This window comes from Melanotaenia boesemani, chromosome 13, assembly GCF_017639745.1.
Source record: "Melanotaenia boesemani isolate fMelBoe1 chromosome 13, fMelBoe1.pri, whole genome shotgun sequence".
Classification (NCBI taxonomy): Eukaryota; Metazoa; Chordata; class Actinopteri; order Atheriniformes; family Melanotaeniidae; genus Melanotaenia; species Melanotaenia boesemani.
The window spans coordinates 34,019,368-34,045,496 of record NC_055694.1 but is presented as its reverse complement, the minus strand read 5'-3'; the positions used below and the strand labels follow the sequence as shown (position 1 = coordinate 34,045,496).

The 26,129-nt window shown below is 43.5% G+C and overlaps 2 protein-coding genes across 6 annotated transcripts in view; one reads left to right on the top strand and one right to left on the bottom strand.

The window, feature by feature from the left end:
• The window catches only part of prkcz (protein kinase C, zeta), a 147,060-nt gene extending 138,959 nt beyond the window's left edge, over positions 1-8,101 (top strand). For all 4 annotated transcript variants that reach the window (XM_042004701.1, XM_042004704.1, XM_042004705.1 and 1 more), the window contains one exon: positions 5,387-8,101. In XM_042004701.1, the coding sequence (XP_041860635.1) occupies positions 5,387-5,474 (88 nt within the window). In that variant the 3' untranslated portion in view covers positions 5,475-8,101. The remainder of the gene's footprint in view (positions 1-5,386) is intronic.
• A 4,622-nt stretch (positions 8,102-12,723) lies between these two features.
• On the bottom strand, positions 12,724-25,253 carry si:ch73-70k4.1 (translation initiation factor IF-2). Of its 2 annotated transcripts, none has more exons than XM_042002987.1 (4): positions 25,084-25,253; positions 21,777-21,915; positions 17,169-17,692; positions 12,724-13,618 (listed from the first exon to the last, which is right to left on the bottom strand). In XM_042002987.1, the coding sequence occupies exons 1-4, from the start codon at positions 25,218-25,220 to the stop codon at positions 13,546-13,548; spliced, it is 873 nt and encodes a 290-aa protein (XP_041858921.1). In that variant the 5' UTR covers positions 25,221-25,253; the 3' UTR covers positions 12,724-13,545. The 2 variants fall into 2 exon arrangements, with proteins under 2 accessions (XP_041858921.1, XP_041858922.1); XM_042002988.1 differs by having other exon boundaries at positions 25,088-25,253.
• Between the last annotated feature and the right edge of the window lie 876 nt (positions 25,254-26,129).

The following is a 26,129-nucleotide window of genomic DNA, read 5'->3' as shown; positions in this document are numbered from 1 at the left end:
CGTTGGTGTTCGTCTCCTTTTCTCGTACTGAAGTTAGTTTGAGTCGGCAAACCAGCAGCTAATGTACATTACTGTGAACTACTGGGCTGAAGAGGGGAGCAGAAGTTTGTTAGCGACAAAATAAATTTAGTTATAACTACTACAAGAAAAAGACCTGAAAATGTATCGGTCGCCGTTGTAGAGAAGATGAAAAATTCACTCGCACTGTCTCACAGTTTAGTCCTAAAATGCGACCAGTCTGGAGCCCTGAACATGACACTTTCAGGTTCGATCTTTATCATCAGAGTAAAATAATCCAGCTTACTGAATCTCTTAGCTTTTTTGTTGTTAGTTGTTTTCCTTAGTGAAAAGTTCACTTGAGAAAGAAATGAGAAGATGACGCTCCATCAGGTCTCTGTTTTATAAACTAATGAGGAAATCTTTGTTTATTTTTGCTCAGGAAATTCAGCTTTTTCATTTTGTTCCATCAGTGGCTCCATGGTTACTGAGAAAATGGCTTCTTTTTCTTAAAAGTGATCCATATTAGCAACAGATTCTAACAGGAGAGCACTTTTTTCCATTGACAACAACTGAAACATCAAAGATTGTGGTTCATGTTATGCCCAGAAAGTCTGAGTTAGTGTCGTAGCTTTCTTCTGCCACATGGGGGCAGCACTCAACATCTGGAACAGCTTGAACCGTTGGTTCTTCTTGGTTTTGCTGGTCATTAGCTTTTCTGGAGAAAGTTCAAATTGGATAACAAAGTACTTAAAAGTATGAATCGCCGTCAGTCGGTGTTGTTACAGCTGGTACTTTGTCCCGAAGAGTCTCATTTCTGGTTGTTTATTCTGTTTATCTCAGCATTGTTAGCTTTTTGGAGGACTGCGTTAAAAAGTTTCCCAAAATCTTTCAATCTATGGGCGCTAAGAGCTGCGCAGATTAATACATATTGTAGGGTGAAAACCTGTGTTGCGACATGGTATTCCTGCTCAGACTGGACCCCGACAGATCAGATATTTTGCAGATGACAGAGTCAGTCATAAGCTCACTGATGCAGAACTGACGTTTGTAAGTTAGCTTGTCTGTCAGGCACATTCACAGCAGGATAGTCTGGGGGATTCGGTCCGATTGGGGGGAAGAATTATGAAAGTTTTATTTGGTTTCGTTTACAAAACTGCCTGGACGACATCATGAAGTTACAGCTGCTCGCTAGGAGGCAGTATTCTCCGAACAGCTGACCATAAGGAAGAAGAAAATGGGCTCAAATGGCCAGGACTGAACGCGTCTCGTTAGTAAACAATGCAGCGACAATACATTCATTCAGTCCTGATGTTTCTGGCTTTACTTTGGTTTTCAAACCTGATCTGGTTTTTACAAGAATCTTTCCAGCATGAGTAGCAGCCAGATATCCAGCATGTTCCTGTTCCTCCAGGTTCCCTGGATGCTCCGTTCACACTGCAAGCGAACCAGACCAGAGTTCACTTGCAACTGACCCGAAACCCTGGTTTGGTCTGAGGGTGAATGTACTTCACACTGCTCCAAACGAGGTTTGGTTTAATGTGAACCAAACAGTGTGAATGTGCCCAAAGAGCACAACCCATAACTACTGCACACACCCCCAGAGCCACTCTGAAAAGGGTCGTAGCCGACAGTCGGAAATATTGAACATGTTCAATATTAGTGACGCATAGTGACTGCGTGGATGGTGATGTGGTACAGAATGTAACCAATCAGAGAGCGAGCTGGCCGGGGAACAAGGAAATAAATAAAGTCCGTATTCTCGCCGTCTCCAGTCTGGTATTTTTTTCAGTTCTGGCTTTTTCTGTTAACAATAGTCCCAAGACCACCACGATTCCCTGGTCCTATATATCCTCTTCCATGCTGGGTGTTGTGTTTTCCAGTTGTTACTAAATTTCTTCTTCTGCGTTTTTGTTAAATCACGTTTGATAGAGATATCGTCCTCAGAGGACTAGATTGTGGATGATTTGTGGGACAGCATCGCCGTGTGTGTGTGTTCTGTGATTACATTTTCGGAGTCACCACACACAGTATGATCAAAACTGACTTTTTATCTTCACGTGTGAGGTCTCCACCAGATAAAAAATCTCACAGGATTAAAAGAATCGTTATGTGTGTACCAGGCTTTAGACAAATCAGACTTTCAGTTTTGCCTCACCAGGACTTAATACATCGTTAGTTATCCAACCAATCATGTGGACCCTTGTGTGTCCTGTAGGAGGCTCTTCGATGCAGCCTCTTTGGTTCCTTTACAGCCAAAGTGACATCTTGCTTTTAGCTGAGGCAAGCTAGCAGTCTAATCTGTTCTAACTTTTCCCTTAACCCTAGCTGAAATGTTTCCAGCTCCTGACCTCACTTCACACCTCCAAACCCAGCTCTGGGTCGTCATATCTGTGCTGCCACTGTCAGAAGCTTTAATACCAAAACCCAGAAGAGTTGCTCCTGCGGTTTTTCTTCCTTACCCTTGTTTCATCTCACGTACTTCACTCTCTTCTCTGTCCTTTCCTTGTTCTCTTCTCTCTGCATCTGGTAATACTTTCAAATCATCCAAGCCTGGAAAAAAGGCACCATTACATCGGCTGAACACGCTGTTTGTTTTGGTCATCTCCCAACGCCTCTCCCCTCCGTTTGGCGTGTTCCTCCATGCAGTCTTTCTTCCTGCTTCCCTGAAACTCCAAAATAGAAAAACTCCATTTTCTAAATCTAATTGTTGTCTTCTTGGTTGACCTCCTCCTACAGCAGGAGAACTTCCCATGAGATCAGAGGGAAGGAAAATATTTGCTTCATCAATATTCCAGTCAGCTCTCTCAAAGCAAGAATTGTAGCATTTCATTCACTTTTCCTGGTGCTCTGTGTGGGTGGGATCAACAACCTGTTCCACACCACGATGGCCCTTAAAGTGAGACTCCCACCCACCTGGTAGACCACCTTTTGTTTTAACTTCAAAGCCCCTCGCTCAGCGCCTGCAGGGAGAAAGTCTCTCGGCCTTTCCCAGTGAGAGGCCTCTTTCTTGGACTTCATCTCACCATCACCACACAAAAACACACGCACACACACACAGATGAGTAAACAGCCTGTTGCTGCAGGAGAAGAAAGCAGCAGTGTTGCTAAGGGAGTCCATTATTTATGGAGTTCCACTCCATTTACCTGTGATTATGCTTTTGTTAGCAAAAGAAAAACATGCTCAGAAAAACAAAACAAAACAATCAGGACACGTTTTTCCACTGATTACCCCAAACCTTGTTTTTCTGTCTCATCTGACACTGCATTTCTACACAGTTTTACTCAGAGGAGAGAAAGACGCGTCAGCTCATCAAGTAGCTTCCAGCAGCAGATAGAAACTACAACGATTTCATTATTAAACGTGCTGCAGCTTTTAACCACATACGGTTTAGTTGAGGCTACGAAGAAAAGGCAGCAAGCAGTTTAAATATGGAGCCGCAGTGAGTACAAGCAACTCATTAACCAGTCAGGGATGGACATGGTCAGCAGCAACACTCAGGTAGGCTGTGCTGGTTAAACCAGACCACGTTGGTACTAAGGGGTCGAAAGTGGACCAAGAAAATCTCCCCCCACCATTACACCAGCAGCAGCCTGAAGCGTTGATCCAAGGCAGGATGGATCCATGTTTTATATTTCTTTTTTTATATATATTTATTGTTTTTACTTTTACAAAACATTTTTAAGGAATAAACACAACATGAACTTGTGGTGTTTTCTGTCATAGTTTTACAGGGAATTAACCAGGCAATCCAATTTGGATCCATGTTTTCATGATGTTTCCAGCAGATTCTGAGCCGAGCATCTGAATGTGGAGCACTTTTACATCATACATCACATTCACACACACACTCACACACTGATGGCGGACGGTGCCATGCAAGGCGCTCAACCATGACCCATCAGGAGCAATCTGGGGTTCGGTGTCTTGCTCAGGGACACTTCGGCATGAGCTCGACGGACCGAGGATTGAACCAGCAACCCTCAGGCTACAAGATGCCCAAAGATGGTTGTGTGTGAACATCCCAGTACATGCCACGTTCAAAGTCACTTAAATCCCTTTTCCCTCATTCTGATGGTCAGTTTGAACTTCAGCAAGTCGTCTTCACCACGTCTACATGAGTACATGCTGCCGTGTGATTGGCTGGTTGGATATTTGCAGTTGAACAGCTGTCCTGCATGTATATAAATTAATATTATTTATTTATTTATGTATTTATATTTTAGGAGTGGGACTTTAATCATTAATAACAATTCAACAATAATTTTGAATAATTATAGAAAAAAATGCTAAAATAAAATGAACATATTTAATCTGTTTGTGTTTCAAACAACGCAGAACGTTAATCAGCGCACGGTATGATTACAGCGACACACACGTCACAGCGTGGGCGCTATATTTAGCCAGTTTTCACACCCCTCTACGATTCTATTCTTAAAAAAGCGGCTAGCAAGAAATCTAGACTTTTCCGGTGATGTTGGAGACCGATGTGAAAGCCTGCAACATGTACTGTTTTCATGGAGCAGCGGTGCAGACTCAGGCCCCGCCCCCACCATGAAGATTCAACAGCCTTCAGCATCAGTCCCAGCTTCCAGCTCCAGATCAGGGTGTTCAGCTCTGCTCCAGGACCAGACTGGAAGCTGCTGCTGCTGATCTCGTCCTGGATTACCGGCACATATTTATGAAGCATGTGGATGAAAACATGTAGAAAGCTAAAGTTCTGTAACATGTTGTAGACTCTTAATCAGAGAACAGCTGGAGATGCTGGTTAAAGGACTTAAACTGACACTTGAACTTTAGTTCTGTTCATTTAGTGTCGGGGACGTTTTCTATTTCTTTTCTACTATTTTCAATTGAAATTAAACGGATTTTTCGAGACATTACTGGAGTTTATAATAATGTCTGTGTCTGTTAAAATATTGCTTTCTTGGTCAAATACTCTTATATTAAAATGTGATTATTCAAGATTTATTAATAACAAACCCTCTAATTACTCCTAAAATATATATATGTATATATATGTATATATATATATATATATATATATCCAGTTTTTACACATTTTTTTTTTTTACCTCCATCGTTTCCATCTGTCAGATTTGTGTGTGTGTGTGTATATATATATATATATAAATATTACACTTTTTTTTTTAAGCCTAACCTAACAGGATGCCAACATGTTCCTTCCAAGATGGCGGCATTATCAAAGTTTAGGTTGTGGGTTCAATTTGTGCGTGTCAGAACTCTTCGAGCTTCAACTCTGTGCAACTTTACCTGCTTTGTTCTTTTTTCAGCCAGAACCCAGATTGTTCCAGGTTTGCTCTCCAGTGATGTGCTGTAGGGTTTTATAAGCAACACCTCTAATTCTTCTTTTCATCTCCTTCTCAGGGACGTCATCAAAAGAATAGACCAGTCAGAGTTTGAAGGATTTGAATACATCAACCCCCTGCTGCTATCCACAGAGGAGTCTGTATGAAGGAGACCAGCTTCCTTCTTTGCCCACCTACTGTCTGTCCAGGCTGCCGTCTCAGCCAAATAAAGACTACTTTACAAGCCAACTCTGGAAGGCGAGGAGGAGGAAGAGCAGAGGGCGACGAGGAGGACAAACTCCCCCTCTGGACTGGTCATCAAGACAAGGCAACAGAGGAGTGGGAGACATTTCCTTCCTGAACGATTACCAGACTCTTTCCTGGATGTTAGGGGGGGGACAAGGGAGACACTGGACTACAGGAACATTCCCCGTCTTCATGTTGTCTTCTCCTTTTCTTTTCTTTTTTGCATTTTACCTTCAGAATGTCCATCCTGGTGTCAAAGCACGGTCGGCTTTGTAATTTCAGAGATAGAAATGTTTCATTCTGTGCCTGCCATCATGAAGACATGTCCGCCCGTCTCACGTCCCTGGACGAACAGGACAGTTCTGCTGAGGAGCAGATTTTATGTGCACTTTTTTTTGTTCTTCTATCTGGTCGGGGGGCGAAGCCTCACATGGAACAGGAATGTACAATGACGAAGGAAAACATAAGTTATTGTGTGTAATAATGTAGGTAGAATCCAGAATTCGATGCCTTTTTCTTGATGCAAGCAGCACATTTTCATTAGTCGACACAAACATTTTTATTATCTTTTATGGTTTTCACAAACCAAAGGGGGGGCTAACTGGGTTACGGCTTTTTATTTAAGAAGTGCCTCAAAGATCAAAATGATTAATTACGTCTCTGAATGCACTTATTGGACATTCTTCACCCATCACGGCTTCAGTAGTTAAAGGTGCTGAAATGAAGAATAGACTAAACTAGTCCGGTCTGTGGGGAATCTGTGTGTCTGCACACAACTCCTAGTTTTCACTGAATTGATTAAAATATTTACGATGATGTAGAAATTCACAAGAGCATCAAAACACCATGAGACATGTGACTAAGAGGTGACGAGCTGCGCGGTGAAGATGGCGTCTGATGCCAGATGGGAGCCGTACTTTCCAGCCTTCTGTAATCTGAAGGCCACAGCGGACTTACTGCCAGTCTCAGCCGGGCGGCTTTAGAAACAGACATTAGGCTGAAAACGAAGCGTTCCTTTGGCTCCAGCATCCACAGCGTGTACAGGCGTGCTGGCCGAGATCAGGTTCTTCCACTGCGTGACCATCTGCAGCCCCTCCAAGGTGCCATGTGACCTGATGGTCGTGCTGCCTCCGTCTCTCAAACGCAGCCTGGCTTCGCCTGATGCAGCTGAGATTCAGCTTGAAGTGGACTGGACTGCAGCAGGACCGGGGCTGGCTAACGAAGCCCAGAACCGTTTGAGTCCCAGCTGAAATAAATCAGGATGTCTGACTGTTAAAAACATCAAAATCTCACACTGATGCTGCATTTTGACCAAAAGTATCAGGTACTTCTAGTTCTGGGGACGTTTCAGGCAAATTTATCCACAGACACTCATTTCAACAGCTGGACAGCGTTCCTGGTCCCACAGGCCGTGAGGGAATAGATGTATTGACTCTACGACTCTGGGTGCTGATCTTCCTCCTTTACTGTCAGACTTTCTCTGGTTGACGTGTCGCATTAGAGCAACAACTGGCAGCACGTTGAGCTGAACAGCTGGACATTCAGGAGGGCTGTACGCTCCACGTTTTAAAATAATAATCCTGTTACTTCTGGGTCAAAGCCTGGGACTGACGCTGGAGACAGTCTTTAAGCCAGTTTCTTTCCAGCTGAACATGGACACGAAGGAAATTCAACTCCCAGCTGCATCATGTGCTCGTTAGTTTGACTCATTTGATTCAGTTTCAGTCAAACTAACACATTCATGTGTTTTAAAAGTCCAGCTTTAGCGGGACTAACACGATAATTTCAGTTTTTTTTCTAATGTCATGTAAACATACGGCTGAGCTGCAGCCACAGAAATCAGCAACGTGGCACCTTCCTTCAGCCTCATGCAAAACTACTTCAACTTAACTTGATTTTCCATCTTCCTGGTTTCGGTTTGTTTTTCCTTTTTTACCGTCTGGACTTCACACTCGACTTGCTCCTGATTTCAGCATTTAATGCTAAATATGAGTCCAGTTTTAGCATCAGAAATACTGATCCAGTTATGGATGTTGTGATACTGAATGCAGTCCAACACGCCGGGTCACTGCATCGGTGGTGTGGAGGCCGAGTTTCTACAGCTGCTACGCTGCTCATTTCTCCATCATTTCACCAACACAAAGTGAAGTTTTTAGCTGGTTTGACTTCATCTACTGCCATCTTTACAACAAAGCAGCATATCGGTAAGCACACAAAGGGTAAAGCCGGGATCAAAACGCTAACACATTCACAAAAAAATCAGCTCTTATCAGGATTGAAGTCTCTGACTGAGGTCCGTCGCGTCTGAAACGAGCCAAGTCGATCTTTTTGTGTGCTTCCGGGGAGAAGAGAGCTCTCTATTGGCTGAGAATTATTAGATGAAATCTGACCCGTGCTAATTTCATAACTACATAATAGGATTAATTAGCTGATCCTGAGTCCAAGGGTGTCAATTAGCTGCAGGGTCTTCAGAGGCAGGGAAGAAAAGATAATGAAGCAGCTTTACAGTCACGGTATCGTCCACCACAATGAACACACACACACACACACACACAAGAAGCTAAAAATCGCTTCAACATTCAAGGAACTTTCCCAAACTTCATCTGGTTTGCTTTCATGTTTTGTCGACATCTTTGCACAGCAGACGATATGTTAGTGGCATCTTTTTGTAGAGGGACCAACGGATGAACTGAGTCCTTGAATCCACACTGCAGAACACCGAAGAAAAGAATGATCTGAAAAGAACGACATGAGACCGTGCATTTTTTAAACATAATGCTGGTTAGATCTGCTTATTTTGCTTCACCGCATCTTTGTAAATATGTGTAATTATTAAAAATGATACTGGTTTTCCGTGAACAGTCCTTCTCTTTTTTTTTTTTCAGCATTTCTTCCATCGAATGTCCATCCTCTCATTTTCTCTCCTTATCTAATAATGAGAAAATAAACATCTCAGTAGAATATTAATAAATCTGCATCTTGCATCACCTCCGTCAGTGGGTGATGGAATTACATCTGGAGGAAATGTTTAAAGAGGCTTCACCAAACTTAGAATGAGCAGCTTTTATATAGAAACAGCAGGGGTCATCCTCTCTGCTCTGTAACTACAGTAGCTCAGATGGGGCAGATGTTTCTACGTCCTACAAACTGGACCTTTAAGTAGTTTTTCTCTTAAACATCTGCAGCTTTTCTTCATTCTGTTTGGAAACATCATGACTTCATGGACAGACGTTAAGACGCTGGTCAGTTGGGAAGCAACGACTGCGATGCGACAACAAACCCACCACATTTGGGTCTTTAGTTACAGCGAAGAAAAAGCAATAAAATGGAAATTCTGTTGTTTTTTTTTTTTTTTGTTTCTGCTAAAAACCAGAAAGGGAAAACCTGGAAAAACTAGAAATCCATGCATCATTGTTCATTTCCCTTTTCATGAGACGAAGTTCTCTCCAGGTAGACGACGCATCCAAAGCTGGCTATTTCTGGCTCGTTTAATTCATTTATCAAATTTCTTCCATAGAAAAAGAAGCTTCGACTGGAACCCAGCAGCCAGATGCATGAAACAGCTTTTTCATTTACAAAGCCCTGCACATCTATGCTTCTTTTTAGAAACAGGTCTGTCACTGTGAAGCTACACTTCCCTAAGAGTCACTTACATCAAATCGCTGTGGCAGAAAAGCCAAAGATTATGATGGAAAACAGGAACGCACAGCTTTGTGTGCAGATGATGAGGAAAGCTGCAGAGATAAATGCTGAATTTCTTAAACAAACTTTGGAATCCTAAAGCTGGGTTTGAGCTCGCTAAAGAAAAATTTTAAATATCTTCTTCTGCTTAGCTGGGGTCGGACAGCAGGGAACCCCAAACCTCCTTCCCATCCACTTCATCCAGCTCATCCGAATGGGATCCTGAGGCATTCAAACGCCAGATGGAAGACATAGTCTCTCCCTCCGGCATGTCCTGGGTCTTTCCCGGGATCTCCTCTCGGTGGGACGTGCCTGGAACACTTCACCAGAGAGGCGTCCAGGAGGCATCCTGACCAGCTCATCTGGCTCCTCTGGATGTGGAGGAGCAGCAACTCTACTCTGATGTCCTCTGGGATATCAGCCAGAACATCCAGAGCTTTTCCGTTCAGCTCAGCTCTTTCTTCCCCATCTGAACAGACCGATGCAGTCCGCATCACTGCAGACGCTGCACCGATCCTCCTGTAGCTCTCCATCCTTCCCTCACTCCTGAATCCTGATCCTGAACTCTTCCACCTGAGGCAGGACCTCATTCCTGACCTATTAAAAAACACTCCACCCTTTTCTGGCTGAGGACCATGGTGTCGGATTAGGAGGTGCTGATTCTCATCCCAGCCGCTTCACACTCGACTGCGAATCGCTCCAGTGAGAGCTGAAGATCACGGCCCGATCAAGCCAACAGAACCACATCATCCGCAAAGAACAGAGACCCAATCCTGAGGCTACCGAACCGGATCCCCTCAACACCTCGGCTGGTCCATAAAAGTTCTGAACAGAATCGATGACTAATTTAATCTTTAATTAGAATGATATCATGTGACTTCCACTGAACCAAACGGCTGTCAAACAAACCGAAAAGTTCTAATATTTTGCAAAGATGTGAGATGATGTCATAGTGATGTCAAGTTTACACACTAGACACCTTAAAAACAGTTGAGCTATGTGATGGCATTCATCTTTATTATCAAAGAAAGATTTGAACTGGAGAAATTCTAGAACTGCTGCTTCAGTCAGCTTCTACACGCTGAAGCAGAGGAAACCCTGCAACATCTTGAAGTCTACATCTTCTTCATGCGTGGATGGTGAAAGCAGTCAGGATTTAGAATCCTGATGAGAAATCCTGCATCATTTCTGCTCCAGTGAGTACGCATTTCACGCCGTTTCACTCTATCGCAGCGCTCCATCCCTGCTGTCATCATCAGAAATACATCCCGAAGAATGAAGCTAAAACTTTGGCTCAAGTTAAAAAAAGCTCAACTCCCATGTCGTCGTTGACTTCTGTTTCAGCAGCGATGACTTTTATCACCTCGTGAGCTTTAATTTAGCCACAGCGCTAACAAAAGGATCCTTTTAAAACTTTTAAAAATGAGATTATTAGGGGTGGGACTCAGATACTTCAGATTACAAGACTTTTCTTATCGTCTTTTCACAAAATTGTGGACTGCCTCTCTTTTTTATATGTTTACAAGGCACCCTGAAGTAAACAGCTGGAGCCAAAAACAAGACAAATGTCTGATAATGTGCGTTATTCTATATCCTCCATCGTCGTCATGTCGGTTGTGGTCTGATATGGTCTATTTGTATTGCTTTACATAATACTCCCATGCATCCTTTACAGTGGCATGGTTGTTAGACAACACATCCACTAGAGGGCAGTGGAGAGTCCCAACATCAGTTTCAGACCTGGTGCCAGCGGAGGACATCATGATGATGCACATTTGCAGAAAGAGCCGTAAAACGACGAAGTGGTCTGTGAAATCATCACTGCTGGTTGCACAGGAGCTACACCGTGCAGCACTGCAGCAGTGTGTATCCGCAAGTTCTCTGAAACACACACATGAACGTAAAGGACGGACAAAAGGCTTCGATTTAACCTGGAGCATAAATAAGCTCTTAGATTGCTTCAAGAAGACGTTCAAACGTAGTGAAAATGTTTCAGATTTTCGTTAAGTTAATAAGCTCAGCTTATTAACTTAAGTAGCAGGAAACGGGTTTTTCTTCAAACCCAGCAGAGCTTCTTACTTTTACTACGGGAACTCCAGAGGATGAGTTGATTAAAATTTGGTCTTGCTGCTTAAATTAGCATATTAGAGAATCTCAACATGTTTCTGGTGAAACATCAGTTTCTGTTGATGACAAACTACTTCTAATATCAGCATGCCGGCTCCTTTGTGATGGCAGATTCCTTCGCTGCTCAACATGATGAAGAAACATTTTAAAAAAGGGTCCAAGAGGGAAAAAGAGGACAGTGCAGAATTCACCTCCGAGTTCCCACGTTTTACTTCTGAGTTTTAGACGACAGCAAACGTGGTTACGATGGAGGAGATCATGACGATGCAGCCATTAAATGCTCCACAGCTGCTTCTTCTTCGTTCCTTTCACTGGTCATGTGAGCTATACTGCCCCCCATGGTTTCTAGTGGTACTACTGTTTTTGGTGTGTCAGGCTACGTATCCACAAGTTCTTTAAAAAAAAAAAAAAAAACGCATAAATGAGCCTTTAGACAAGCATTCTGTCATTTCTTTAAGTAGCATTCAGGAACAGTTCTCCTGGATGCTGGAAGGACTTTTCAAAACTCTTCTTCAGATGTTTCTGCCGTTTGTTCTGTTCTCTGTCCAGATGATCCTACGCTGCTTTGCACTGTTCTGAGGAGGATCCATCCATCCATCAGACTCGTTGAGGTCTGGGTTCTGAGGAGGATCCATCTGTCCATCAGACTCGTTGAGGTCTGGGTTCTGAGGAGGATCCATCCGTCCATGAGACTCGTTGAGGTCTGGGTTCTGAGGAGGATCCATCCCTCCATCAGACTCAATGAGGTCTGGGTTCTGAGGAGGATCCATCCGTCCATCAGACTCGTTGAGGTCTGGGTTCTGAGGAGGATCCATCCCTCCATCAGACTCAATGAGGTCTGGGTTCTGAGGAGGACTTGTCCCTCCATCAGACCTGTATCCACTGATCTTCGTCTTGCATCATATCTCAGCGTTTTCTCCCTGTTTCCCTTTGTTAAGAACGGCTTGTGGCAGCTACGTTTCCATGGAGACCATTTTTGATGAGGCTTCGGCCAACAGTAGACGGATCAGCAGAAGCTCCAGATGCATCTCCCTGGTTCAGGTGTTTGCTGGATTTCAGATCATCTGTTGTTTTTAGTCCTGACTCTTCTTCTGTTCACGTGTCCAGATTCTGCCTCCATGCTGAAATAACCAGGTTTCCAGCTACCAGCTGTTTGGGAATCACCTCGTTGCTGCTGAAATCCCGTTTTCTGTTTGTCAGACTGTCGGGTCTTTGCTGGTTTTTGTAGACGTGACTAAACAAATAAGAAATTACATGTGACATGCTGCTGGTAGCAAAGAGCCTAAAGATCCTGTTTAAATGTCTTTGCTAAGTTTTCTGTTGTGTTGACAAAACACTGGTTCACTCCTTGAGTTAGGAGCCTCTTTATTGCTTGAATGAGATTCATTCAGTTAAATAACTTAAACTAAATTCCTCTGATCGTGTTCAGGTTCAAGGACTGAAAAGTGAAAAAGCAAACAATGACTGAAGGAAAAACTCCTGCTTAACACCACTTTAAAAGATTACAGCAAAGTCTGGGAAATATAAAGAAATGAGGAGTGTAAGTAATACTAGTAACTACTAACCAATACTTAAACTGTCTGTTAGACACAACACCGTCTGGTTAGGAACCTCTTTAAACTGCAGGAAGGATTCGTAGGTCAGCGTTAAGCAGCCGAGTTCCTTTTCTTGTTTTTTATCAAGAAAAGTCAGAGTGGTCTCACTCATCCACTTGTACCTGCTCTCTGATTCCTGCCTCTGACCCAGAAATGAGTCTCGTCCTGGAGGAGGTGTCCATGCAGCGTCCTCATCTCTTCTCCTCCCATCTCTGGTGAGGGTGAGGGAGGAGAGGAGTGAGGGAAGGATAGAGGAGGGGATGCTGCAGAGTGGTTCCAGAGAAATGCTGTACTGGGTTCTTCAGAATGGAACCAAAGCTAGAAGATAAAAATAAGCTGGTTTTTCAAAGCTAGAAAGACTAGAGCATCAGCAGCTCAGGGTCCAGACTGATCCTGCTGACCAGCTGGAATAAGAGGACGATGTTATTTCCCTGAGGAGGTGAGCATCCTGGTGGACTGTCCCTCTGGTTTAACTCAATGTGCATGAAGAGTGTCAGTAAATACTGAGAGGTCTTCTGCCGTGTCCTCCTCCGTCTGATGGGAAGCCGGAGGGTGGGGGCGTCTGGACGGCTGCCAGCATCCTGCCGGCTCACCAGGTCATGTCCACATTCATGTCGGACAGACACTGGGCCAGGTGGCCGTCACAGTCCATCTGGGTGAACCTGGAGAGACGGAAACAAGGTGCAGACAAGGAACACACTCAGTGTGTGAGCAGAACATACTGATGCATGCAGTCTGTCAAAGCGCTCACTGCACCGCCCGGCCCCACCTTGTCTTTCTAGGGTGGTGGTTAGAAGGCCCCCTCCCCCTTGTTAATTAACCCCCAAACTCCCAGACACTTTTTGCCATTTTTGATCTGCCTGTTTTTGGGGGGGTTTATGTAAAAATGCATGTAGAAGTTTTTTTTTCAGGACAGACTCAGTTGTCAGATTATGAGGCTAAAATGATGTAAAGTGAAGGTGTCAGTAGAATAAAGGCTGACCAGAATCGTCTTACCCAGCTGGAAAGACAACGTGCACCCTCCCCGCCATGTCTGCTTGTATTTACTTTTGTTCTTGTTTCGTCTTTTTGGTTTGACCTCTTTCGCTCCCTCACATATTTAATGCAGGATTATAGTTTTTATTTTTTATGTTACTTTTTAGTTACTGATTCTTCTGTTTTGTTTGCAATAAAAATAAAAAAGACAGGAAGTGGCTTCATCTTCATGTCCAGGTCTAAATAGAGGTCTCTTAGCAACATAGTAGTGATGGTGATGTTTTTATGGTGAAATGTGATAAATAATGCTGTTATCATGGATCATGGTGGATTTACCAGATAGAGTCTCTGAATAAAACTACATTTAGTGGCTGGATTGTAAACCTGCTGGATGGGATAGAAATGCCTGGAAAACTTGTGTAGAACTAAAGGGTAGCTATCCATCACATTTACCCCACAGAGCTGCACACCACCGCCGCTGAGATGCTGGTGATGATAGCTCTCCAGCAGAAAATCCCCCACGTGCACATACCAACAGCATCTGTGGAAAACAGCCAGAGCGAATCGTTCTCTGAACATCTCTGCTGCTGATGAGTGAGAACAGCTCCAGTCTGCCGTCTTACAGGCCGTAAAACCTTTTTATGAGGCTTCTGCGATGAAAGCGGCAGTTTGCCAGTAGAGCGGAAACTACCTATAACACCGGGCGAGGAACAGGACTAATCAGGTTATTTCCATACACGGAAGCAAACAGCTCCCAGACTGCAGACACCTCCTCTGCGCCGGGAAACAAGCCTTCATTTCCACAGGAGATCTGCTGACAGTCGGGTTTCCTGCTGGAGGCTATAAAAAGTTTGTATGTCATCATGATTGACAGCTGTGACTGACAGCTGCTCTCTGGGCACAGAACAGGATGTAAATACGGTGCAGTCAAAGGGACAAAATTAAGGTGATGGACAAGCCGATGGAGGTTATATCCCTGCTGAATCTGGCCAATGACAAGCCAGCGTGAGTGAGTCAGAGGTGGGTGGTGGAAATGAGCTGGAGTATCATACATCCAGTCTTTCTGAAGAACATCTTAGAAATAATTACTATATCCATGTTTGATTGATATTTTCTATTTGGATCGATGCTAACGGCTCATTGACGAGTGAACAGATGTAGATGTTGCTTTGTTCCAACCCTACAAACAGCAGTAGGAGTTTCTGTAGCAGCTGATGCTGCTGAGTGCAGGAATCAATAAAAAGGTCCAGGTCAGCTGATGACTGAAGCTTTAGCCTGCACGGTGTCGTTTACCGGCTGCCTGAACAAGGTGCCGCAGAATGAGGAGAAAGAGACGTCCTCATTCTCCCATCCATCCTGTGTGTATTACCATTAATTTACTGTGGCATTAAATATGGTGATGAATTGTGAAATTAAATAATCATGACATCCCTAGCCCCCCGGACATCAGGTTTTACTGAACTAAAACAAGTTCCTGAACTAAACTGAGACCTTTTTTAGGTCTTATTTTATGAAATACTGAACTAATTATTTGAACTGAAGTGATCGTCTGACGTAAAAAGTGAAGAAAAACCAGTAAAACAAGCAGCCAATGATGTGTTTTATCAGCAGGTGTTTACTTTGGGTGAAGCTGCTGTAGGACAAACACTCTTCAATGATAAAAAGAAAAAGCTGTTTTTATCCACATCATCAGTTTTATCAGAGTTTCTTCATCAGTGTCGGCTGTTTAGCTTCAGTCGTCACATCTGCTGTTTTTAGGACAGAAATTATCACCATGGAGACGGTTGGTGAGGTGATGATATATGAATTCTGAATTATGATCTAGAACGTGGTAGAGATGGTTTAGAACAACATTACATGCTGCATTCACTGACCATTGGACGTCTGACATTTACCGAAGAGAAGGTCAGTTAAAAGTAAATATTTGTGGCATCGACTCGTTCTGGTGATACATGAACAGTAAAAACGGGGAATTTCAGGCTTAGTCGCAAATGTGATTAATCTGATTAAAATTCAGATAAAAAAGAAATAATCTCAGTAATTATCTTGTTTAAGTTGTTTGACATGTTAAAATCGTTCAGATTTGCACGTCCCCTGAAGGAACCTGGATTTATTTTGGGGTGTTGAACAGATGAGCTGTAGCTTGTGTTTTGCTGACAGAGGAGGTTTGACAGATTTCTTTGCAGTCCTATCACGTGCACACAGTGATTAAAACACCTCTGCAGATCTTGCAGGCCAGTTTTAAATCTTTGGCCCAGTGATTCCCCCTCATGAGACACCAAATCCATCCAGAACCAGCAGCACATGGATGGAGACGGGCTGCTGCCACTCGGGATGTTGTTACCAAATCCTTCTGGTCCAGAGTCTTTTCATCTATATTTCCAATTAAAAGTGTAACCCCACATTTATATAATCGAAATTTATTATTAAATCTGCATCTGAAATACTTCATTTTATCCACATATTAAAGGTCCGGACTAATAAGCTTTAATTATTGACTTGATGGGCTGCAGAGAGGACGTCCCTCTCACGGTAACAGGGTTACACAGCGTCCTCATCACTAAAACACTTTGGCCCAGTGGAGATGCAGTCAGCTCCACAGAAACAGCTGCATGAAAACAGAAAACCCAAATATCACAGAAGTTTTTATGCCTGGGAGAGGTATAAATGTGTCATGAACACAGATGGAAGCTTCATCATCTGCGTCACGCTGAAGGTCCACCGGGCTGAAACAAGTCTTCCTTTCTTCATTTAAAGCTGCGACACACCGAGAACCGAACAGCAGCTTCGTCGGGGCAGCTGCAGATGTGATGAGGAAAGTTCCCTGGTTACAGGATTTTATATTAGTTTGGAGTTTTCTGCTCTGATACAGACGATATGCAGACTTTTCACATCCCTGGCAAAATACCATTTTTTTGTGATGTTGCGACCACAATAAATTAGTCCAGAACTCCCCCACCTCCCGAACCCGTTGAGGGTGAAGTCATCGACGGCGTTTGAAGCCTCGCTGCATCAGGAAGTGTTTGTTTGTTTGTTTGTTTTTAAATCAAATAGAAAAATTGCTTAAACTTGGCGAAGTTTCTGCTTCAGGAACAAAGAGGGAAACACAGCGGCGTTGCGTGAAGACGAAGGAAACGTGGCGACACAACGAACATCAGCTCGAAACACATGAATGTGACTGAAAATGGAAAAGACAGAAACAGAAGAATCCACCAAATTATGATGTGCAGATCTTACCCAGCAGGGAACACCTGTAAACACATGGGACATCTCTGCAGCCCAGCTCCTCCATCTCCTCCAGCTCCTCCAGCTCCTCCAGCTCCTCCATCTCCTCCATCTCCTCCATCTCCTCCAGCTCTCCTCGGCCCTTTTTCCTCTCCAGGAGGACCGGAGCACTCGGGCCTGAGCTGCCTGCTCACTGCTGCTGTTTCCTCCTTTTGTTTTCCTCCGACACAAGTTTGTCCTGCTGCTGCTGCCTCCTCCTCCTTCTCCTCCTCCGTCTGTTGTGTTTTGCTGAGGACATGTTGAGGAGCTGCTGTCTGGTGATCAGGACTCGGCCGGCTGTGGGTAGCTGAACGTCTGTCAGCTGGTTTTGGAGCAGGTCTGGTTCGTACCAGGAGGTCCTGCTGGGAGCAGCTGAGGCTGGGAGGCTCTGGAGTCCTCGGGGACGGTGGAGAGGGAGGAGACGTGTCTGGAAAAGGATCAACGTCACTGCAGGGGTCACACCACCGATCATCCTCCAACTTTAAAGATGTGGATTTCTACAGTTACAGAAAAACAAAGACAAGCTTTGAGCTTTTCAGCATTCATGGGTTAATTAGACCTGCCTCGTGGAGAAGCTCTGCCATGTTTCCACCAAGGGGTCCAGGTCGGGAGGATTGGTTTGGTAAATCCTGATCTATGCTGCTCACCCGTAGCCAGCTGTACCTTTACCTGATAGGCAGTGAATCGGCTTCAGCTACAGATGTGGATAAAATTGTTGGTACCCTTTAATAAATGAAAGAAAAATTCACAATGTTCACAAAAATAACTTCAGTCTGACAAAAGTAATACTAAATAAAAATTTTATTAAATTTAACCAATGAAAGTCAGACATTGCTTTTTAACCATGCTTTAACAGAAATATTTTAAAAAATAAACTCATGAAACAGGCCTGGACAAAAATGATGGTACCTTTAACTTAATATTTTGTTGCACAACCTTTTGAGGCAACCACTGCAATCAAACGATTCCTGTAACTGTCACTGAGACTTCTGCACCTCTCAGCAGGTATTTTGATCCACTCCTCATAAGCAAACTGCTCCAGTTGTCGCAGGTTTGAAGGAGACTTTTCCAGACGGCATGTTTCAGCTCCTTCCAAAGATGCTCAATAGGATTTAGGTCACAGCTTAAAGAAGACCACTTTAGAATAGTCCAGTGTTTTCCTCTTAGCCATTCTTGGGTGTTTTTAGTTGTGTTTTGGGTCATTGTCCTGTTGCAAGACACATGACCTGCAACTGAGACCAAGCTTTCTGACACTGGCCAGCACATTTCTCTCTAGAATCCTTGATAGTCTTGAGATTTCATTGTACCTGCACAGATTCAAGGCACCCTGTACCAGATGCAGCAAAGCAGCCCAGAACATAACAGAACCTCCTCCATGTTCCACAGTAGGGACGGTGTTCTTTTCTTCATATGCTTCATTTTTCCATCTGGAAACATAGAGCTGATGTGTCTTGGTAAAAAGTTCCATTTTTGTCTCATCTGTCCATAGGACATTCTCCCAGAAGCTTTGTGGCTTGTCAGCATGTAGTTTGTCTTTGTTATGGTTTGTTTTTAACAATGGTTCCTTCTTGGTCGTCTCCCATTAAGTCCACTTTGGCTCAAACAAGGACGGATGGTGCGATCTGACACTGATGTTCCTTTAGCTTGAAGTTCACCTTTAATCTCTTTAGAAGTTTTTCTGGGCTCTTTTGTTACCTTTCGTATTATCCGTCTCTTTGGTTTGTCATCAGTTTTCCTCCTGCGGCCACGTCCAGGGAGGTTGGCTACAGTCCCATGGATCTTACATTTCTGAATAATATGTGCAACTGTAGTCTCAGGAACATGAAGTTGCTTGGAAATGTTCTTATAGCCTTTACCTTTAACATGCTGGTCTATAATTTTCTTTCTAATCTCCTGAGACAACTCTTTCCTTTGCTTCCTCTGGTCCATATTGAGTGTGGTACACACCATGTCACCAAACAGCACAGTGACTACCTGTAGCTTATATATAGGCCCACTGACTGGTTACAAGATTGTAGACACCTGTGATGCTTATTAGTGGACACACCTTGAGTTAACACGTCCCTTTGGTCACATTATTTTCAGTCTTTTCTAGGGGTACCATCATTTTTGTCCAGGCCTGTTTCATGAATTTATTTTTTTAAATAATTCTGTTGAAGCATGGGTGAAAAGCAATGTCTGACTTTCACTGGTTAAATTTCATAGAATTTTTATTTATTATTACTTTTGTTAGATTCAAGTTATTTCTGTGACCATTGTGAATTTTTCTTTCATTAACCGAAGGGTACCAGCAATTTTGTCCATGTCTGTACGTAATAACGTGATGTCCTTGATTGAATCCTAAGGAAGAAGAAGAGGAAATAATCCCACCTGTTTCTCCTCCTGCAGGATGACCAGCAGTAACGCTACGCTAACGTTTACCTGATGCAGCATTAAGACGACGGGGTTATCGTGTTGTTTGTAATTACGTACGGCTGTAACTGGACTTAGAGCAACGTGACGAGTTCAGCAGCGTTTGCCGAGCGTTACATCATACGGAGAAAAACCAGAATATGTTGTTTTCTGTAAATTTCTGTTCCAACATAACCCACTCAGCATCAGGAGGATGTCCTCCAGTCCTCAGTGGTCTGCAGAACTAGTTGCATTTCCTTCCAGAGATGTGGTTTCTTCATTTCCTCTGTTCCAGTTTTATTTCTGAGTCAAACAGCAGCGACTGAAGGAAGCTGAAGTCAGAGGTAGACACGTTTTCCTGCTTCCAAAGATTTGTTCAAAATGTTCATTTTTATTGTGCAGTTTTCAGAAAGAAGCCTCAAGAGTCCAGGTACAGGTCCTGGTCCGGGTACAGGTCCTGGTCCAGGTCCAGGTAGAGGTCCAGGTACAGGTCCTGGTCCAGGTACAGGTCCTGGTCCAGGTACAGGTAGAGGTCCAGGTACAGGTAGAGGTCCCGGTACAGGTCCTGGTCGGGGTACAGGTCCCGGTCCAGGTAGAAGTCCAGGTACAGGTCCTGGTCCGGGTACAGGTCCTGGTCCAGGTAGAGGTCCTGGTACAGGTAGAGGTTCTGGTCCAGGTCCCGGTCCAGGTAGAGGTCCTGGTCCGGGTCCAGGTACAGGTAGAGGTCCCGGTACAGGTCCTGGTCCGGGTACAGGTCCCGGTCCAGGTAGAGGTCCTGGTACAGGTAGAGGTCCTGGTCCAGGTCCCGGTCCAGGTAGAGGTCCTGGTCCGGGTCCAGGTACAGGCAGAGGTCCAGTAGCCTTTCCATGTGTTTTCTCTGAGAAAAATCTACAGAATTTCTTTCTTCTAGTTGTGGAGGAGAAAACTTAAAGACCTACACGGAGGATTGATGTGATTTTAAACATTTATTGTGTTGGGAAATTAACACAAAATAATCATGATAATTGTAAAATTCTTATTATTTCTTTAACAATAATCATAATAAGAAAAAAAATAAAGTGGTGTCATCCCTCCTCCCATCCTGGTCCTCCTGGGTGACCTGCTGCTTTAGACCAGGAGTGCTGGAGCTGGAAACATCTAAAACATGCAGGACAGGGTCCCTGAGGACCAGGACTGACAACTACTGCATTAGCTCACCTGTCCCCACTCGCTGAGCAGACTAAGTGTACTGGTGGTTTTCAAGTCAGAGTGCAGTGTATCTGAGGGACCACCAAGTCCGGTCCTTGAGGACCGGAGTCCTGCAGGTATTGGATGTTTCTCTGCAGCAACAGCTGATTCAAATGAACGGGTCGTTAACAGACGTGTGCAGAACTTGACAACAAGCAGCTGGAGATCCATTTATTTGAATCAGGTGCTGCAGTAGAGAAACATCCAACACCTGCAGGACACCGGAGTTGGTGATCCCTGGTGGGCTGCAGGTTTTTGTTGTTCCCACTCTTTGATATGTTGTTTTTCCATTAACAGCTATTAAATGTCAATCATTAAAAAAGAAAAGAAAAAAAGGCATCTTTTCAGTCTCCAAACACAAAGGTTTGGACCAATCAGGCTCTAGTATGGGTGGAGTAAGATGTGAGTAAGCTGGCAGTCGTTAGCATTGTCGCTAATCTCAGCTGGACTCTGCATGTTGGGTTGATGGGGATGAACGTGCATGGATGTTTGTGTCTGTGACGGCAGCTGGGAAGACCCACCAGTTTATAGATGGGAAACCGGTAAAACCGTAAAACCTGACCTCGTCCCTTCTCACGGTTTGATCAGTCAAAGACACAACAAGTGTCCGGAGTCGCTCAGTTAAGACGAACACACGGCCTGTTTCACTCAGCAGCTTAACTTTCTGCCCTCCAACAACCGTAGTTTTACGTTTATTATGGAAAACAAAACGTTGTTTTACTCTTTCTGAGGCGACCAGAACATGTCTTTTCATTAAGATCTTAGAAAACTGAGTCATCTACTAAAAAAAGAAACAAACATGGCCGACCGTCTCCTTAAAGAAAAAAGTAGAACAGCCCAGAAACTAGCAAACAGCCTTTCTCTGTGTTTGAACTTTAGAAACTGTGTGCTGGTGTCACGTTTTTCTGATGCAAGTCGTGTCTGTAGTTAACTTCTCCACAGGGCCAAGGTAAGGTACCGTACCGCTGCAGATGGGAGGGGGAGATCAGGAACCGGGTCCCAGAGCTGGCTCTCCGGGTGCGGCAGAGCAGACTTCAGCGTGAACGCCCACAGGCTCTCCACAGCGGGGGGCTCGAGTCTGCGCCACCATGCTGCTGCAGACCTGGAAAACACATCACACACACCGCTGAAGCAACTCCCGCAACACATCACAGAATCTGCTGCAACTCAACACATTTTAGAGTTCATCAAAAAGATTCTAATTTTATAAGTTGCTGTTCTTTTAAAATGATTTCAATCCCGTTTTAATCTAACGGTGAAAATATTCATGTGGTGCAGACTAACGTAGATTTTATCCTGCGTACATTAAAACAGAGAAAGCTTTAATCTGTGACACACAGCAACACATTCGTCATCAGACCGGCTTTTCTGACTTCTCCTACACTTTTATTAGGACTAAGACTCTTTTCCAGCTCAGATTTAGTCCTAAACTCTTAAACTCAGCCAGAAACGTATAAAAGTGATCCTGCAGGATGTAACTGAAATGCATCTTTATTCTGTTTAATAATGTTATAACTGTCTCAGTTGGGTGGATTAAAACTGGTTTGTGAGGACTCGTTATCATAATTTACTGCATTCATCTAAAAAAAACTTTTTCTGAAACATGATAATTGTATGCGATGCAAGTATCTGCATGATGGAGGCTGCTGCTTCAGGACCGCAGGACCCTCATCCCCTGAATAACCCTGGGTTTGACTGACTCCCAATGAAGAGTCAGAGGTGATGCTGAAGTCAAGAACCCTGACACCATGCTGACTTGTCTGTCTACTGTAAAAGGATTAGAAGTCCAATGGTTCCCAAACCTGGGATCCCTGACTCCCTAAGGTGGGTCCCCAAAGAGCACAGAGGGTGTGCAAGGATTTGACTATATAGGTCCCGTCCACAGAGACACGAGTTTAGGTGTCGCCACTTCAGCTTTTATCATTTGGATATTTCGTTCACACAAAGCTGCCATTTTAGGAACCAGTAAACAAGATTTTAAAACATATATCCTTAGTCAGAAATAAAGAAAAGGTGCCTTGTAGTTGAGTTGTGGAGTTCTTCATGTCTATCCTGGTAACCTGAATTCTTCCTGGAACATTTTATTAATGAAACATGTCTGAGAAACATCACAGAGAAGATGATTAAAATTAAAAACTATGGTTATATATTAACAGTTTTATTAAAAGAACAGGACTCAGCCAGAAAGAATCATGTGTAGCGAGAAGATGGTTAATGAAGCATAAAGCCAAGAAAGGCTGCAGCACGGGGTGCAGGACGGGGTGCAGGACGGGTCCTCGGCTCTTCTGTAGCTGCATTAAAGGGTCCTCAAGGAAAATCAGCTAAATGATCATCCTGTATATCCCTTCCATTAAGAATTCTGTCTTTACTTCCTGCAGGTGAGAGGATGGTTGCAGAACCTAGAAATATCTTGTAAATTTAGAACAGAGAAGTTTTTATTATTTGTTTTTATAATTCTCATAGTGAGTGAAATACTCTCCTGCAAATATTTTCTCCTTAACTTTCCTCTTAAACCTAAACTAGCTCCACTTACAACTTGGCTGACAGCAACTACAGCTGTGTTTGTTATGCTCATACAGCAGCATCACGCAACACCACCACCGATGCAGCGTCACCACCGATGCAGCGTCACCACCGATGCAGCGTCACCACCGATGCAGCGTCACCACCGATGCAGCGTCACCACCGATGCAGCATCACCACCGATGCAGCATCACCACAGATGCCGCATCACCACCGATGCTGCGTCACCACAGATGCAGCGTCACCACCGATGCTGCGTCACCACCGATGCAGCGTCACCACCGATGCAGCGTCACCACCGATGCAGCGTCACCACCGATGCAGCGTCACCACAGATGCAGCGTCACCACCGATGCAGCGTCACCACCGATGCAGCGTCACCACCGATGCAGCGTCACCACCGATGTGCATCGTCACCACCGATGCAGCGTCACCACCGATGTGCATCGTCACCACCGATGTGCAGCGTCACCACCGATGCAGCGTCACCACCGATGTGCAGCGTCACCACCGATGTGGAGCGTCACCACCGATGTGCATCGTCACCACCGATGTGCAGCGTCACCACCGATGTGCAGCGTCACCACCGATGTGGAGCGTCACCACCGATGTGCATCGTCACCACCGATGTGCAGCGTCACCACCGATGTGCAGCGTCACCACCGATGTGCAGCGTCACCACCGATGTGCAGCGTCACCACCTCCACGCTGAGTTTTTTCTTTTAACTTAAAGTTCTGTCACACATCCACAGTTTACATTTACTGAGCAGCAAAAGTTAAAGATAAAAAAACTATAGAAGCTAAACAAGAAAAAAGCAAAAACAAAGAAAAAAGAACAGAAAAGCAAGGAGGTTATTCACAGCTTTACACTGGAATAATATCTTCTAAAAAATAAGTAGTTTGTTCAAAAAAGCTTTTAAATGGGAATAAATCTACAACATGTACAAAGAATTCAGTCAAGAGAATCAAATTATTGTTTCCAAATGAATATTTTTTCAGTCTCTTTTGGTCCTGCTAACGGTGTCGTGTGTAACAGCTGGATCATCTTTCATCAGGAAATCCAACGCTGGAAAAGGTCAGTCGTCGGCTGGATGACAGAAAAGACGAGCTGACCTGATGTTCCAGCTTTAGAGTCACAAAATGTACAAATGCTGCAATCAATACTAAATCTTTGATATTAAAAAATCTTTGCGAGGATCAATTTCATTTAAGATATTAAAGCAAACCTCATTTACTTCAGGAAGAGTGGAGAAATTTCACTTCCTAAATTTACCTGAAACCTTCAATAGATTACTTCTTTTTGATAGAGATGGAAAATATATTCTGGCCAGAGTGTACTTCATCAAATCAATGCTCCATTTTATTTTATCCATAAAATCTCAGCTGTTGATGAGTAGAGATGATTGTTGTAGAATAATTCTATGTTATCATACATCTTAATAGCAGGATAATTGACAGAGGAACTGCCTTTAATTCTGTATTTAATTGTATTTTAGTGCACTTCAGCTTTTATCTGTCAACAAAAGTATTCAACCAACCTCTAGAAATTTATTCTTTTTTATTAAAATCATCTTTTATTTTAAACTGGAAGAATGTGAGAATAGAAACTGTGTTTAAAGATAACTTCCCTGTACTGTAGAACCTGTTTGTGAAAATTAGATAATTTTACAGGCAGTTTGGAGACCAAACTATCTGTCCATAAAACAAAAAGCTCGGTTAAACTTTGTTGATTTTTATCCCAACTCACCCACCGGTGTTTCCGGTCCCGGACAACGGCGTCGGCTCGCTCCTCTTCGCTGTTCCCCTGCTCCAGGTGTCTCCCTGGACCTCTTCTACACAACATTTCCTACGTTTAAGTTTAGATTTGGGGTACTTTTCAGCCATATCGCTTCACCCTTTTCGGTTTCCGCGCCAGCAAGAGAGACTGGAACTTCCGGTATCATTAAGCGTAACGTCACTGTAGAGTATCCAATCAAAACATTCTTCAGATTGTCATCACTGGAACCGACCAATCGGATGACAGCATCAAACTGAATGACAGAGCAAACAGAAACAAGAATATATGTACTTTCATGACCTTACTATTAATATTAATTAAAAAATAAATAATTTTTTAACTTATATTAGGTTGGCATGACATCAGAAAATCCCCAAACTATCCTACAAATAATTCTTAAATGTCATGTTTTGAATTTTGGCTTTTTTTTTCTTTTTTGACCATTTATAATTTTTTTTATTTCTAAATCTGTTCTGAACATCCATATAACAAGTATATTTGCAAGTAGCCGCTTCAAAATGTTGTGTAACATAGTAAATTAATGTTTGGGATTATTTTCTCTCCAAACAAACCATTTCTAATTTTCAAAAATGAATAACTCCACTTTCTTGCAGACATAGCTGAGATAAACTGCTGCTGTCAGCAAAAAAGGGAATTCTTATTTACTACTTAAAGATCACGTAGTGGCAGATCTAGAAAAGCTTACATGAGACGTCAAGGCAGGGTGGTGTTGCATGTGCTCAGTGCAGAATGTCAAAATCCCCTTTATGTAAATGAATTTAAAAAACCTTCTCTTCTCCATCATCCCTCACGCCGCCATCTGTTTCCTCATCTTCACTTCTTCATGTGCTGCTCTCTCAGAAGACTTCTCTAACTCTCTCTCTACTGTTCTTTCTTCTTTTCTCTGCACATTTTCCTGCTTATTCCTTCCATTTTCCTCAGAAAACGAGAATTGTCGTTTTTGTATTTTCTCATCACTGTGGCAACTTACAAGCATCAAGATGTGAAAATTAACC